This window comes from Pseudoliparis swirei, chromosome 11 (genome assembly GCF_029220125.1).
Source record: "Pseudoliparis swirei isolate HS2019 ecotype Mariana Trench chromosome 11, NWPU_hadal_v1, whole genome shotgun sequence".
Classification (NCBI taxonomy): Eukaryota; Metazoa; Chordata; class Actinopteri; order Perciformes; family Liparidae; genus Pseudoliparis; species Pseudoliparis swirei.
The window spans coordinates 15,351,526-15,366,717 of record NC_079398.1 but is presented as its reverse complement, the minus strand read 5'-3'; the positions used below and the strand labels follow the sequence as shown (position 1 = coordinate 15,366,717).

At 46.8% G+C, this 15,192-nt stretch overlaps 1 protein-coding gene across 4 annotated transcripts in view; it reads left to right on the top strand.

Moving 5' to 3' along the window:
* The window catches only part of mgaa (MAX dimerization protein MGA a), a 29,211-nt gene that overhangs the window by 7,994 nt on the left and 6,025 nt on the right, over positions 1-15,192 (top strand). For 2 of the 4 annotated variants that reach the window (XM_056425570.1, XM_056425569.1), the window contains exons 4-23: positions 1,576-1,672; positions 1,855-1,956; positions 3,987-4,115; positions 4,237-4,362; positions 4,443-5,215; positions 6,034-6,316; positions 6,529-6,656; positions 6,916-7,026; positions 7,152-7,221; positions 7,426-7,835; positions 7,975-8,241; positions 8,371-8,563; positions 8,985-9,140; positions 9,352-9,582; positions 9,663-10,177; positions 10,375-10,497; positions 10,575-10,781; positions 12,010-12,143; positions 12,324-12,420; positions 13,594-13,705. In XM_056425570.1, the coding sequence (XP_056281545.1) occupies positions 1,576-1,672; positions 1,855-1,956; positions 3,987-4,115; positions 4,237-4,362; positions 4,443-5,215; positions 6,034-6,316; positions 6,529-6,656; positions 6,916-7,026; positions 7,152-7,221; positions 7,426-7,835; positions 7,975-8,241; positions 8,371-8,563; positions 8,985-9,140; positions 9,352-9,582; positions 9,663-10,177; positions 10,375-10,497; positions 10,575-10,781; positions 12,010-12,143; positions 12,324-12,420; positions 13,594-13,705 (4,264 nt within the window). The remainder of the gene's footprint in view (positions 1-1,575; positions 1,673-1,854; positions 1,957-3,986; positions 4,116-4,236; positions 4,363-4,442; positions 5,216-6,033; positions 6,317-6,528; positions 6,657-6,915; positions 7,027-7,151; positions 7,222-7,425; positions 7,836-7,974; positions 8,242-8,370; positions 8,564-8,984; positions 9,141-9,351; positions 9,583-9,662; positions 10,178-10,374; positions 10,498-10,574; positions 10,782-12,009; positions 12,144-12,323; positions 12,421-13,593; positions 13,706-15,192) is intronic. The other 2 variants (XM_056425572.1, XM_056425571.1) reach the window with 2 other exon arrangements.

The following is a 15,192-nucleotide window of genomic DNA, read 5'->3' as shown; positions in this document are numbered from 1 at the left end:
TGTGCAGACCTTATAGGGTTAATCCTGTCACTGTTTTCATGGGCAAAGAGAACAACCAATTAGAGGTACTGAAGATGACACGTGACAAATAAAGTTTTGCTTCTGATAGTGAGAATTCCACTGAAACAAAGTGATGCCCCACGGTCTTTATTCCTCCGTAATTACAGCCGGGACCGCTGTACACCCTACACATCTGCTAGCAGACTGTCACGCTCGTAGCTAGCGCTAGCTACGAGCTAGCTTAAACATGGTTATAATGGCCAATTTATTATTTCTTGGCCTACTTTTATGAATGCAAGACTTGCAATCAACGTTACGGTACTAATCTGAGTTCAGGCTGCTCTTTTATTCAACGGTCTCCACGTGTTCAGGGGGACCGGTGACGGTCTCCCCATCGCGCCCAGCCTGACGCTGGTGTGCTCGACACGGCCTCAGGCAGTCAAACACGGCGCACGCCTCCGCTCTCAAAGTTCAATATGAGAGGCTATCGTAACCTGCTGACAGGGCGGAGTCACCAGAGAAGTTCACAACAATAGTTTTTATCCATTTCAATCGGCTCAGGCACCGAAAGGAAGCACCGAAATGTGCGTTGCGTTTCGGTCCGGTTGTATTGAAACCGGTGCCAAACCCTAGTCTTGGTCCTGCCCACCAGGGATGCATGGAGAGACGCAAGGAAACCACGCGAGGAGAGAGATGTGTTTGAAGAGACATGAGACGTTGTTTCCTGTGAAGCGACGTCTGTTTCTGGCGTCAGTCAGCAACTGGTTCTGGTCCGGACATGTTTAGGGAACATAAATGTCCAATCAAATAACTGATGACTAATGAGGGGGCGCGTCCAATCACAGAACTGATGACTAATGAGGGGGGGTGTCCAATCAAACAACTGATGACTAATGAGGGGGCGTGTCCAATCACAGAACTGATGACTAATGAGGGGGGGTGTCCAATCACACAACTGATGGCCAATGAGGGGGCGTGTCCAATTACATAACTGATCACCAATGAGGGGGCGTGTCCAATGACATAACTGATGACCAATGAGGCGGCGTGTCGAGCATTAACACACTACCTGGACACCCGCCCTCCTCGCTCCTCCTTCATCCTCGATCCTCGGAGCAGAGTAAGCTCTGGGACGGCCGTCAATATGGTGGCGCTGAACCACTTCCGGTTCAAGCGAGGAAACGACAATTAGGAGACTTGGGATGTTCCCTCTGTCTCTACGACGGACGGAATCTAAGATGGCGGGACTTGGATTACCAACTTCTGAATACTGGGTCAATATTGGCAGGTATAAATAAATGTCAGTTCACCTCCCACCATGGCAAATAGTCTGTCCTTCTATTAAGATCTATTATTTGTACAAAGCATTTCCTTAAGCAACAGTAGTCCGGGTTTAAGGTAACATGATGTCGTTTTTCTACTGGGACCACTGGCGTTCCCCCTTGAGGGACTCATACAGGATTATCTTATGGAACGGTTCCTGACCTGCCGCCTTTTAAAAGAGATCCGCTGTAAGATGTGGATTGTAATGAACACTCAAAATACATCAAATTAAAAAGTGACGTTGTCTTTCAGGAGGCCCTCAGACTTCACATGGTGGACTTCTGTGATGGACCGGCCTCACAGCCTCAGCCGACACCTGAAGGTCACCTGCAGCAGACACCTGACAACGGTACAGAACTCATCATACATGGAGTGAATATCTCCACATTGAATAGAAGAACCAGGACAGAGATGGGTCAAGGACCACCAGAGAGGAGACCTCCAAGCCAGTCTGACTGTGTCTCTTAGTCCCCCGTGTATTCAGCTGGGTTTAGTGGACACATGAAGACCTTTTTGTTGTCTCTTAAGCAGAGACGGCAGAGGAGAAGCCGATCGCTGCCTGTGAGAAGGTTTTTCTGAGAGACTTGAAGCAGATGAGACACGGACAGGTGATCCACCCGGTGCTGCAGGAAGGTATGTCGGGTTGGAGAGAGATTTCAAAATATGAGTTTAAATTATTTAACGCTGAAGGTTTACCTTCATTAACCTTTCAGTTTTGTCTTCCATGTTAATGTGCCAGGCTTAGTGTGTGTGTCTATGTATGTATGTATGTATGTATGTACAGTGCATCTGGAAAGTATTCACAGCGCTTGACTTTTTCCACATTTTGTTATGTTACAGCCTTATTCCAAAATGGATTAAATTCATTATTTTCCTCAACATTCTACACACAACAACTCATAATGACAAAGTGAAAACTGGTTTTAGCAAATTTTTGCAAATCTGTTAAAAATAAAGAAGGAAAACATAACATGTACATAAGTATTCACAGCCTTTGCCATGACACTAAAAATGTAGCTCAGGTGCATCCTGTTTCCACCGATCATCCTTGAGATGTTTGATTGGAGTCCACCTGTGCTAAATTCAGTTGATTGGACATGATTGAGAAAGGCACACACCTGTCTATATAAGGTATCACAGTTGACAGTGCATATCAGAGCATAAACCAAGCCATGAAGTTCAAGGAATTATCTATAGACCTCCGAGACAGAATTGTATCGAGGCACAGATCTGGCGAAGGGTACAGAAAGATTTCTGCAGCATTGAAAGTCCCAATGAGCACAGTGGCCTCCATCATCCGGAAATGGAAGAAGTTTGGAACCACCAGGACTCTTCCTAGAGTTGGCCGCCCAGCCAGACTGAGCGATCGGGGGAGAAGGGCCTTAGTCAGGGAGGTGACCAGGAACCCGATGGTCACTCTGACAGAGCTCCAGCGTTGTTCTATGAAGAGAGGAGAACCTTCCAGAAGGACAACCATCTCTGCAGCACTCCACAAATCAGGCCTGTTTGGTAGAGTGGCCAGACGGAAGCCACTCCTCAGTAAAAAGCACATGACAGCCCGCCTAGAGTTTGCAAAAAGCACCTGAAGGACTCTCAGACCATGAGAAACAAAATTCTCTGGTCTGATGAAACAAAGATTGAACTCTTTGGCCTGAATGCCAAGCGTCATGTCTGGAGGAAACCAGGCACTGCTCATCACCTGGCCAACACCATCCCTACAGTGAAGCATGGTGGTGGCAGCATCATGCTGTGGGGATGTTTTTCAGCGCGAGGAACTGGGAGACTAGTCAGGATTGAGGGAAAGATGAATGCAGCAATGTACAGAGACATCCTGGATGAAAACATGCTCCAAAGCGCTCTGGACCTCAGACTGGGGCGACGGTTCATCTTCCAACAGGACAACGACCCGAAGCACACAGCCAAGATAACAAAGGAGTGGCTTCGGGACAACTCTGTGAATGTCCCGGAGTGGCCCAGCCAGAGCCCTGACTTGAACCCGATTGAACATCTCTGGAGAGATCTGAAAATGGCTGTGCACCGACGCTCCCCATCCAACCTGATGGAACTTGAGAGGTTCTGCAAAGAAGAATGGGAGAAACTGCCCAGAAATAGGTGTGCCACGCTTGTGGAATCATACCCAAGAAGACTTGAGGCTGTAATTGCTGCCAAAGGTGCTTCAACAAAGTATTGAGCAAAGGCTGTGAATACTTATGTACATGTTATGTTTTCGTTCTTTATTTTTAATAAATGTGCAAAAATTTGCAAAAAACAGTTTTCACTTTGTCATTATGGGTTTTTGTGTGTAGAATGTTGAGGAAAATAATGAATTTAATCCATTTTGGAATAAGGCTGTAACATAACAAAATGTGGAAAAAATGAAGTGCTGTGAATACTTTCCGGATGCACTGTATGTGTGTCTCTGTGACGTAGAGTTCCTTTAAGTCACTGAACAGCTGCAGGACTCTCGCTGTCTTATAGAAAAATGCAGTAACCTTTACTGGAGTAACTCCGACCAAACAAAGTCTTGCGGTTTCCTCTCTAACTGACGGACCATGAACACAACACTGGTCACATTCTGTCAGAGGTCTTTGTTATTTATTGTAATTTATTCTAGATTCTAGAATGAGAGGGAACGTCTTTGTTATGTTTTCCCTGTTTATCAGTTGGTCTGAAGATGAACCTTCTGGATCCGACTCTGGCCATAGACCTGCAGTACCTGGGAGTCCGCCTGCCCATCCCTCGTCCTGGAGTTCCTCTGGAGCCGCTGCCACCGGAGGTGCCTCCCACTCAAGGTCACTACACTCATACCAACCAGAGACAGACCTTTATAGATGGCTCCACTTCTTCAGGGTCTTTTCCCATCAGTCCTCCTGAGAGTTTAGGACCCCAACTGACTTCCTGTTCTGTCTGCAGGTGCTTCTGCAGCGTTTGTGTCCAGAACAGGGAAAACCACAGATGTGACTCAGATCAAAGGATGGAGAGAGAAATTCTCTCCATCGGAGGCTGCTGCGTCCACGCCGACACCAGCCAACCCTGAAGGTGAGCTCAGAAACAATGACATCATTCATCAAGGAAACCGACTGGACTAACGGTGACCCCTTGTGTGCTTCGTCCTGCAGCCGGTCCCAGTTCCGATCCGCCAAAGAAGAACCTGTCTGCGTTCTGCAGCGACATGCTGGACGAGTATCTGGAGAACGAAGGGAAGCTGATCGACCAGCGAGCCTCCAGTTTCACACAGCCACTTGTGGTGCCGGTGGTCTACGAGCTACCCACCAAGAGCACCAGCTACGTCCGTACCCTGGACAGAGTCCTGAAGAAGCAGCCTGCCAGCTCGCCCACCTCAGACCTCATCTCTGGATTTATCCCCCCCTCCAAGAGACCCAAACTCGCCCTTGGAGAGAACAAAACATTCAGGAGGCAGAGGGGTTTGAAACTCATTAAACCCAGAGCAGGACCATCTCCAGCATCTGCACTCAGTCCAATCCTTACACCACCTTCAGTCCAGAACCCGGAGAACACATCTGGCGTCACTGAGCCTCATAAATCAAAGAAACACCAGCTGAAAGACCAATTGGACCCCACAGAACCACTAACTCCATCTACTCCACACAAGAAGAGGAGGAAGCTCAAACCCAAGACCTCGTCTCAGACCCTCAGCCCCGTCAAGCCCCCGCCCCCCCCGTCCGATGTCTCGCAGGACATTGCTCCGCTAGAGTCTGACTCTGAGCTGGAGATGATCCGTCAGAGCAAGAAGGACAGGGGACCCATGATCACCCGATCTCTGCTGAGACAGAAGGACCTGGAGGACGGGGTGTTGTGGGAGGGTCTACCCCGGACCAGCATCACGGAGGAGAGGGCCACCATTGCTCTGACGTCACTCTTCACACTGAAGGTAAGAGATCCGACTTTCATTGATAGAAACACAATATCTTCATATCTTAGTGATGTTGAGAAGAAGTTCCTCTGACTCTTGACTCCTGGTTCCTCCATCTCCTGGTTCCTCTATCTCCTGTTTCCTCTATCTCCTGGTTCCTCCATCTCCTGGTTCCTCTATCTCCTCGTTCCTCTATCTCCTGGTTCCTCCATCTCCTGGTTCCTCCATCTCCTGGTTCCTCCATCTCCTCGTTCCTCTATCTCCTCGTTCCTCTATCTCCTCGTTCCTCTATCTCCTCGTTCCTCTATCTCCTCGTTCCTCTATCTCCTGGTTCCTCCATCTCCTGGTTCCTCCATCTCCTGGTTCCTCCATCTCCTGGTTCCTCCATCTCCTGGTTCCTCCATCTCCTCGTTCCTCTATCTCCTCGTTCCTCTATCTCCTCGTTCCTCTATCTCCTCGTTCCTCTATCTCCTGGTTCCTCCATCTCCTGGTTCCTCCATCTCCTGGTTCCTCCATCTCCTGGTTCCTCCATCTCCTGGTTCCTCTATCTCCTCGTTCCTCTATCTCCTGTTTCCTCTATCTCCTGGTTCCTCCATCTCCTGGTTCCTCTATCTCCTCGTTCCTCTATCTCCTGGTTCCTCCATCTCCTGGTTCCTCCATCTCCTCGTTCCTCTATCTCCTCGTTCCTCTATCTCCTGGTTCCTCTATCTCCTCGTTCCTCTATCTCCTCGTTCCTCTATCTCCTGGTTCCTCTATCTCCTAGTTCCTCTAACGCTTGACTCCTGGTTCCTCTAACTCCTGGTTCCTCTAACTCTTGACTCCTGGTTCCCCCTCAGGGCTTCGTCAGAGAGAACCCCACCGCCCCCATCCAGCTGGTCCAGAGGGAGCCCCCCCCCTGCCTGAATGACTTCTGCAGACTGGGCTGCGTCTGCTCCAGCCTGTCCCACTGCTCCAGGATCAGCCACTGCGGCCGGTCGGCCTGCATGTTCGGCTGCAGCTGCCTGAAACAGAAGGTGGTCCTCCTCAAGAACCTGGACGGCTCCGACTCCAGCCCCTCCCAGCATGGACGCACCAAGAAGGGGAGGAGGAGGAGGAGGAGGAGGATGAAGATGGCCTACGGTAAGTTCAATCATCCAATCAGAGAGCTTCTGTTCAGCTTTGGTAATGTGGTACTGTCAAAATGAAGCATTTCTCCAGGCGGCATGTCTATGTTAAGCTAGCTATTTAGCGTACAAACATGAAGGTCTGAGGAGGTAAACGTTGACCTCTTCCTTTGAGAAGAGTTAGTTTATTATTATTAATAATAATTCTTTCTGCTGTACACCTCGTAGTCCTGAAGGAGGCGGACAGCGTTTCCCAGCCTGCCGAGCGGGTCCGGACTCTGTGGAAGAGGGGCGCTGAAGACTCAGACCCAGAGCTGGTCCTGGTACCTGAACCTGCAGCCCTGTCCACCCCCTCTGTGAGAACTGTACATCATTATCATGAATACATGTTGATAATCACAACAAATCATTTAATATAAAGATTAAGTTTATTTATGTTTTATATCTTTGAAATTATTTTTGTCCAATCACATTTATTCTTATTTTAATAAATGTTATTGAACATTAATCCATATATTCCACATGAACACAAACATGTGTGTGTATGTATGTATATATATTATATATATGTGTGTGTGTAAAGTGTAACGTATTGTTCATGCTGTCTCGTCTCAGACGAGACGAGAGGATGACAGCAGCTGTGCCAGAGTCCGACTTTATGTCGGGAAGAAGAAGAAGAGGAGGAGGACGAGGAAGGATCAGCCGAAGAGTTGTGAACATCCAGCGGTGATTCATGTTTACATGTTCAGGGGCTCTGATTGGAGGGAGGAGTCCTCTACAGGAAACGAGAGAGGCTCAGTGATTCATGTGTCCTTCCAGATGCTCAAAACTGACTGATGTTTGTCCTCCAGGAGACATCCAATGAGCTGAAGCCTTCGAGGCAGAAGCTCACAAAGACCAAACCCTGCAGTCCTCCAGCAGGTGGGTTCAGCTAAACCTCCTGACGTGTGGTGTAAAAGAACGGCTTCGATCTGAGGAGTCTTGGTCTACCTGTTAGTCCAGGATCCCTGCAGTGAAGTAGGACTAACTGATAGTCCTGGTCTAACTGATAGTCCTGCTTCACTGTAGGGATCCAGTCTTGGTTTTAATGGTTCCGATTGAAACCTGATTGAGTTTTTTCCTCAGCAGGTGATCCGGTTCAGCCCGCCCCCCCCGACGGGCCGCCGAAGCCGAAGCCGTCGAAGCGCCTGACCATCATGGCCGAGTGCAAGTGGGTGAACGATGGAGACCGGAACCTAGTCCTGAAGAAGCTGTGCGAGGCCATGGCCCAGAACCGGCTGGACAAACCCTTCTGGATCAAAGGCTATCTGGTCAGTCCCGTCAGCCAGACCTTGGAGGAGGGAGCCACCGAGCACTGCATCCACTACAAGATGCACATCTCCAGACCCAGACTGGAGCGGGAGAAACCAGAGAAACCAGAGAGACCACTGAGACCACTGAGACCACTGAGACCAAAGAAACCAGAGAAACCAGTGAGACCAGAGAAACCAGAGAAACCAGAGAGACGTCAAAGACTCAGGAGACGGAGGGAACAGGTCGGTCTCATAATGTGTTGAAAAAAACATATATATATATATATATTTATATAAATATTCATATATAAATTAATATATTTATATTTATATAAGTGTGTGTGTGTGTGATGTTTTGAACGCACCGCTTGTCTTTGAACAGGAACCCCTGAAACAGGTGGTCGTGGAGGAGGAGCCTCCTGAAGAGTGGCAGCGGGAGGTGGAGGAGGAGGAGCCGGCGCCTCCTGAGGATTGGCAGCGAGAGGTGGAGGAAGGTGACATCGAGGAGGAGGTAGAGGAGGAGATAAAGGTAGTATCAAAGAGGAAGATGATGGTCAGCATGGCGCTGCCCTTCCTGACGGGAGTCTCTCCAGCTGGTTTCCTCTCAGCCAATAGGAAGCAGCCGGGAGGACCAGACCACCTGGTCCAGGTGAGAGCTCATGAATATTCATGACTTGATGTTTAGCTTCAGGTTCTGCCGGGTCAGGGTTCCTCTCGTTTGGTTCTAGGTGTTTCATCTTAAGTCAGGATGCTGAAGGTTCCTCTCGTTGTGTTCCAGGTCAACGGGAAGCTCTACCCTCTGGCTAAGATCCAGCTGGGGAAGATGGGGGCGCTCCATCCAGCCAATCGGTTGGCAGCGTACCTGACGGGCCGGGTGGGCACCAGGAAGCCCCCCGGCTCCTCTAGTCCAGGACCCACCGCCCCCCCACCCAGACCTCAGCCGTCAGTCACAATGCCCCCCCACCCCACAGGTACTAGTTAACTAGCTTGTCTCCAGAGGACTCGGGGGGGGGGGGGGACTCGTTAGCTAGTGAGTTAGTCTCCAGGGGGACTAGTTAGTTAGTAAGTTAATCTCCAGGAGGACTAGTTAGTAAGTTAGTATCAGGGGGACTGGTTAGCTAGTGAGTTAGTCTCCAGAGGGACTAGTTAGTAAGTTAGTCTCCAGAGGGACTAGTTAGTAAGTTAGTATCAGGGGGACTAGTTAGCTAGTGAGTTAGTCTCCAGGGGGACTAGTTAGTTAGTAAGTTAATCTCCAGGAGGACTAGTGAGTAAGTTAGTATCAGGGGGACTAGTTAGCTAGTGAGTTAGTCTCCAGAGGGACTAGTTAGTAAGTTAGTCTCCAGAGGGACTAGTTAGCTCAGTGGTTGATGCTATAGCGTCTGTGTGTTGCAGCAGTGAAGGTCGACCAATCGGCTACCTCCTCTCAGTGGTCACCTGAGGGGGCGGGGACCCAGACGGTCACCATTCGGGTGTTTCCAGGTCTGAAGGGAGGTGGCAGTCAGGTCAGAGTGGTACCTGCAGCTTCTGCTAGCTCTGCCCCCATTTCAGGTAATATTGAAGATCAGCTTCTTCAGACTATTATTATTATGAATAATTACAGAGCTTAAACTATTTAACTACTGTAAACAAGAGATGACATCACAGGTCTCCTGTGTTGAGGATCCTCATGCTGGTTTCTAAAGACCAGATGCTGGTCCTGGTCTTTGCATTGACTGCATGGTGATGACCCTCCGGTGGTTTCTGCTGATTCTGGTTTCAGACTCTCAGGTGAGCAGCTCTGCGGCCTCACCTGTAAAACCAGCTCCTAAAGGCTCCCCGGCTCCTCCCAGGAACCTCCCTCCCCCCTCCTCCATCAGTCAGAGGATGGTCCTGCAGCCGGTCCAGTCGAAGTCCGGCGTCCAGTGCTATCGCAGACCAGATGGCAAACTGGTCCAACTGGTCCCCATCAGCCAGCTGAGAACAGCCAACCAGAACCAATCTGTCCAGAGAGGTTAGTCTATGGGCCCACCATCAGTTTAATGGTTTTATTTTAATCTGACTCCTCACCCCTCTCTGACTCCTCCCCCTCAGTCCTCTCTGCTGCATCCCTTCAGACTCCACCAACCACAGTGACCTCCTCCTCCCCGCTCCGCCTGGGCTCCGGGGCTCAGACCGGGTCCTGCAGGATCTCCTCCAGCAGGACTCCGGTCATCGTGTCGAGTCCCAACGCTCTCTCTACCCTCCTCCAGCCTCACCCCCCCGCCGCTCCATCCACAGGCGAGGGGGCTGAGCTCGGGATCAAAGCGGGTCCTGGTGGGGTGCTAGTCCAGACCCCCGCAGGGGACGGACCCCCACCGGAGCCGGCCAGCAACCTGCTGGACCTGGACATAATCTGTGTGGACGACGAGGCGGAGTGGGGGGGCGGGGCCAATCAGACGATGGAGGGGGAGGATTCAAAGAGCGCGAGCAGCGACACGGACACGTCGACGGGGACGAGCAGCGACACGGACAAGTTGACGGGGACGAGCAGCGACACGGACAACTCGTCAGACTTTGGAGACGAGCTGGAGAACGGAGAAGACACCAAAGAGATGGTCGACAAGCACGTAAGAGGAAGTTCAACGTGTCCCTCCTCTTCCTCATGAGTCTGTGCTCCAGATGTTCCCCTGTGCTCGAGAGGTTCCAGATGTTCCCCTGTGCTCCAGATGTTCCCCTTTGTTCTAGATGTTCCTCTGTGCTCCAGATGTTCCCCTGTGCTCTAGAGGTTTCAGATGTTCCCCTGAATCTCATGTTTCTGTTGCAGCGTCACATCCACAACGCTCTGGAGAAGCAGCGGCGTGTGAAGTTGCTCCAGCTGTTCAACGGTCTGAGGAGAGAAGTCGGTCTGAGGGAGGGGACGACCTCCAAGATCTTCACGCTGAATAAGGTCCGGCTCCTTCACGGTTCTCCTGGTTCTCACGGGTCTTGTGTTCTGGTTACCAGCCGGTCGGTTGTGCGTTTCAGGCGGTGCAGGTGATCCAGAACCTGAGGACGACCCACTCCCATCTGAAGAAGAAGAAGAGGAGGCTGACGAAGAGGAGGGACGCGTTCCTCACTTTCATTGCTCCACCGTCGGAGGCAGCGGGGACGGGATGCAGAGACTCAGACCTGATGGAGGATCTGTTGGACCAGATGGAGGACTCGCCTGACGAGGAGGGACTCGTTACCACGGTGACTAACGTTTCAGTTTAATGTCGCACACACAAAACAAAAGAATATTTAAATTGTTTGGGGTATTATTATTATTATTCCGATTCTTATTTTAGAACATTGGGCCCATAGGGATTACGTGGCAGACCCCAAAACTCTCCAAATTTGTCAAACTCGTCGGGCGTGGTAAAAATAGACATATGATAAGAGATGGGAAATTTGGGTTAAAGAAATTGCTCGCTAGCGCCCCCCTCAAAGTCTGACCGGTGACGCCCCTCACCTAGGAAGTCTGATTGACTTGAAACATCAGGCACATGTCCACTTGGACCTGCTCTACAAAAAGCCTCTCAGACCCTTAAGCTCCACCTGCTTAGATTTTCGCCATTATTCATTTAGTAAAAAACACATAATTGGCCAGTTCTCCTCCAGGCTGGTTCAGATTCACACCAAACTTCATGTGCATCATGAGTGAAGCTCTGTCACCTAGAGGTATACAAATCTATTTGACATCTTATTGTGTTGAGGAGATATGGACCAATGAACCTTTTAGGGGCGTGTCTTGTTTTTCAATGCTCATAACTTCAACACTGTTGAGACTAATTACTCAGGACTTGTAGTATATATGCACATTGCATCCTGTAACATGTCCAAAACATATTGTTCGATTTGAACAATAGGGGGCTACTAATTTTTTTTGCGTTTTCTGCTTGAATTTGTAATTTTTTGCCATTATACATTTACGGATTTCTCCCACAAAACTTGTCCGATCGACCATAATCTTCTTCAAGATCTAAAGGTCTGAATGGTGACTTTTAACTAAACTTTACTTATCGTTATATGAACCCCAATAAATGCCAACCTTCCATAAATAATCATGATGCTGCCAGTCGAGGCCTGAACACATTGACATGAAGAAACATTCTAATTTGTCAGAGGAACACCTCCTAAAAATATTAAATGACAAGTTTTGGACCCAAATGTATTCTACTTGGACCGTAATGTTCTCTCTATAGGCGACAAACGCATTGAGGTTTTCCCCTGATCGGTGGCTCAACATTAGCATTCGCAATGTGACGCAGACCCCTGTGTTCACATCCAACCAGGGCTCATTTCTTTAATATTAATAATATTGATGTTTTATTTCTAAAGTGACTTCCTGTTTCATCTCAATCATTTTCAAGTCGCATCGTGAAATAAAACCACACAATAAAACGCATATAATAAAATTAGGATGATTTCTGGTCGTCAGGCAGAGGAACCGGAGAAGAAACTGGTGGAGGAACCGGTGAGGGAACTGGTGAGGGAACCGGTGGAGGAACTAGTGGAGGAACTAGTGGAGAGGATGGACCAGCCGGCGAGGATTCCCAGAGACCTGGACTCTGCGTAAGACCCGGTTCTTATGCGTCACGTTAGCAGAAACACAGAATTTAAGAAGTTTTAAATGAAGCTTCACATTTCTGTCTTCATATTTTATGACATCATCACCTAAAGGTCTTGAAGAAACATCACAAGAGACTCAGGAAGCTTGAATAACTTTATTAACAATGTTAATCATGTCAACAGGGGGTGTCTGAGTGAGGAGGCTCTGGGCCGAGCCTTCAGAGCGCTGCGTTCAGTCATCAACGTCAAACACTCCTCAAAGAGAGTCCTGCTGGACCAGGTACCAGAACCTGGTTCCCCTTCCCTTGTATTCCCATATATATATATATATATTTGTATGTATGTGTATATATATATATATATATATATGTGTGTATATATATTTATATACAGTATATATATATTCACAGTATGTATGTGTATATATATACTGTATATATATACACAGTATGTATGTACATATATACAGTATATATGTATATACAGGACTGTCTCAGAAAATTAGAATATTGTGATAAAGTTCTTTATTTTCTGCAATGCAATTAAAAAAACAAAAATGTCATGCATTCTGGATTCATTACAAATCAACTGAAATATTGCAAGCCTTTTATTCTTTTAATATTGCTGATTATGGCTTACAGCTTAAGAAAACTCAAATATCCTATCTCTAAATATTAGAATATCATGAAAAAGTATACTAGTAGGGTATTAAACAAATCACTTGAATCGTCTAATTAACTCGAAACACCTGGAAACACATTTTCAAATGTTTGATTTTGTTTTGCTGTTATAAATCTTTTTTTGTACTTGGTCTGAGGAAATATTCAAATTTTATGAGATAGGATTTTAGAGTTTTCTTAAGCTGTAAGCCATAATCAGCAATATTAAAAGAATAAAAGGCTTGCAATATTTCAGTTGATTTGTAATGAATCCAGAATGCATGACATTTTTGTTTTTTTAATTGCATTACAGAAAATAAAGAACTTTATCACAATATTCTAATTTTCTGAGACAGTCATGTATATATATGTACAGTATGTATATATATATATACACAGTATGTATGTATATATATATACAGTATATATGTATATACATATATACAGTATATATGTATGTATATATATATATACTGTGTATATATATATATGTGTATGTGTGTATATATATATTTATATACAGTATATATATATATATACAGTATGTATATATATACATAACTATAGTGTATATATATATATATATACACAGTGTGTATATATATATACAGTATGTATATATATACATGCAGTATGTGTGTGTATATATACAGTATGTATATATATACACGCAGTATGTGTGTGTTTATGTATATATGTATGTGTATATATATGTATGTGTATATGTATGTATATATATAATATGTGTATTTGTATATGTATATATATGTATATATATATGTTTGGTGTTTCAGGCCCATCAGGAGATCCAGAAGCTTCAGAATAAGTCAACAACCCTGAAGAGTCTGAAGATCTGTCTGAAGCAGCAGAGAGACGTCTTCATCAGAAACCTCTCCATCCAATCAGGTGACTTATAGTCTCCATCAGAAACCTCGTAGAACACGACTGTCAGTGCCGCTGCTCGCCATGTTTGTGCCCTAAGCATAACTCCTTTATGATGCCTGAGCGATTAAATATAATTCAATTCAGTTTATTTTGTATAGCCCAATTTCACAAATTACAAATTTGTCTCGGAGTGCTTTACAATCTGTACATATAGACATCCCTGCCCCAAAACCTCGCATCGGATCAGGAAAAACTCCCAAATAACCCTTCAGGGGGAAAAAAAGGGAAGAAACCTTCAGGAGAGCAACAGAGGAGGATCCCTCTCCAGGATGGACAGGTGCAATAGATGTAATGTGTACAGAAGGACAGATTTAGAGTTAAAATACATTCAATGAATATGACAGTGTATGAATAGTTCATAGTAGGCATATTCCACGATGGAGACCTCCACGATCCATCAGGCAGATGGCGGTAGAGAGGAGGAGTGGGCGGAGTCTCAACAGTGGGCGGAGTCTCAACAGGACAGTGGCGTAGTCGGTGGCAGGAATTCCACGACCCAGACCTCGATGATCCATCAGGCAGATAGGATCTATGTCGTCTCATAGGGTCCGATGACCCTATGAGACGTGAAGTCAAAAGGACTCCGGGGAGAAAGCAGAGTTAGTAATGTGTGATGGAGAGATGAAAATTCATCCCTAAGGAGAGAAAAAAAAGAGATAGGTACTCAGTGCATCCTAAAACGTCCCCCGGCAGCTATAAGCCTATAGCAGCATATCAAGGGGCTGGACCAGGTGAACCTGATTTAGCCCTAACTATAAGCTCTGTCAAAGAGGAAAGTCTTAAGTCGACTCTTAAACATGGTGACTGTGTCTGCCTCCCGGACTGAAGGTGGAAGCTGGTTCCATAAAAGAGGAGCTTGATAACTAAAGGCTCTGGCTCCTATTCTACTTTTTAAGACTCTAGGAACTACAAGTAGTCCCGCATTTAGTGAGCGCAGCTCTCTAGTGGGGCAATATGGTACTACAAGCTCCTTAAGATATGATGGAGCATCACCAATCAAGGCTTTGTACGTTAAGAGAAGAATTTTAAAAGTGATTCTTGATTTTACGGGGAGTCAGTGCAGAGCAGCTAGTGCAGGAGTGATGTGATCTCTTTTCTTAGTTTTGGTGAGAATACGAGCTGCAGCATTCTGGATCAACTGGAGGGACCTAAGAGACTTATTAGAGCAGCCTGATAATAAGGAGTTGCAGTAATCCAGTCTCGAAGTAACGAACGCGTGAACCAATTTTTCTGCATCTTTTTGAGACAAGATCTGCCTGATTTTTAAAATATTACGTTAATGAAAGAATGCAGTCCTTGAGATTTGCTTTACGTGGGAGTTAAAGGACAAGTCCCGATCAAAGATAACGCCAAGATTCTTTACAGTGGTGTTGGATGCCAGGGCAATGCCGTCTACAGAAACCACATCACCAGATAATTGATCTCTGAGGTGCTCAGGGCCGATTAAA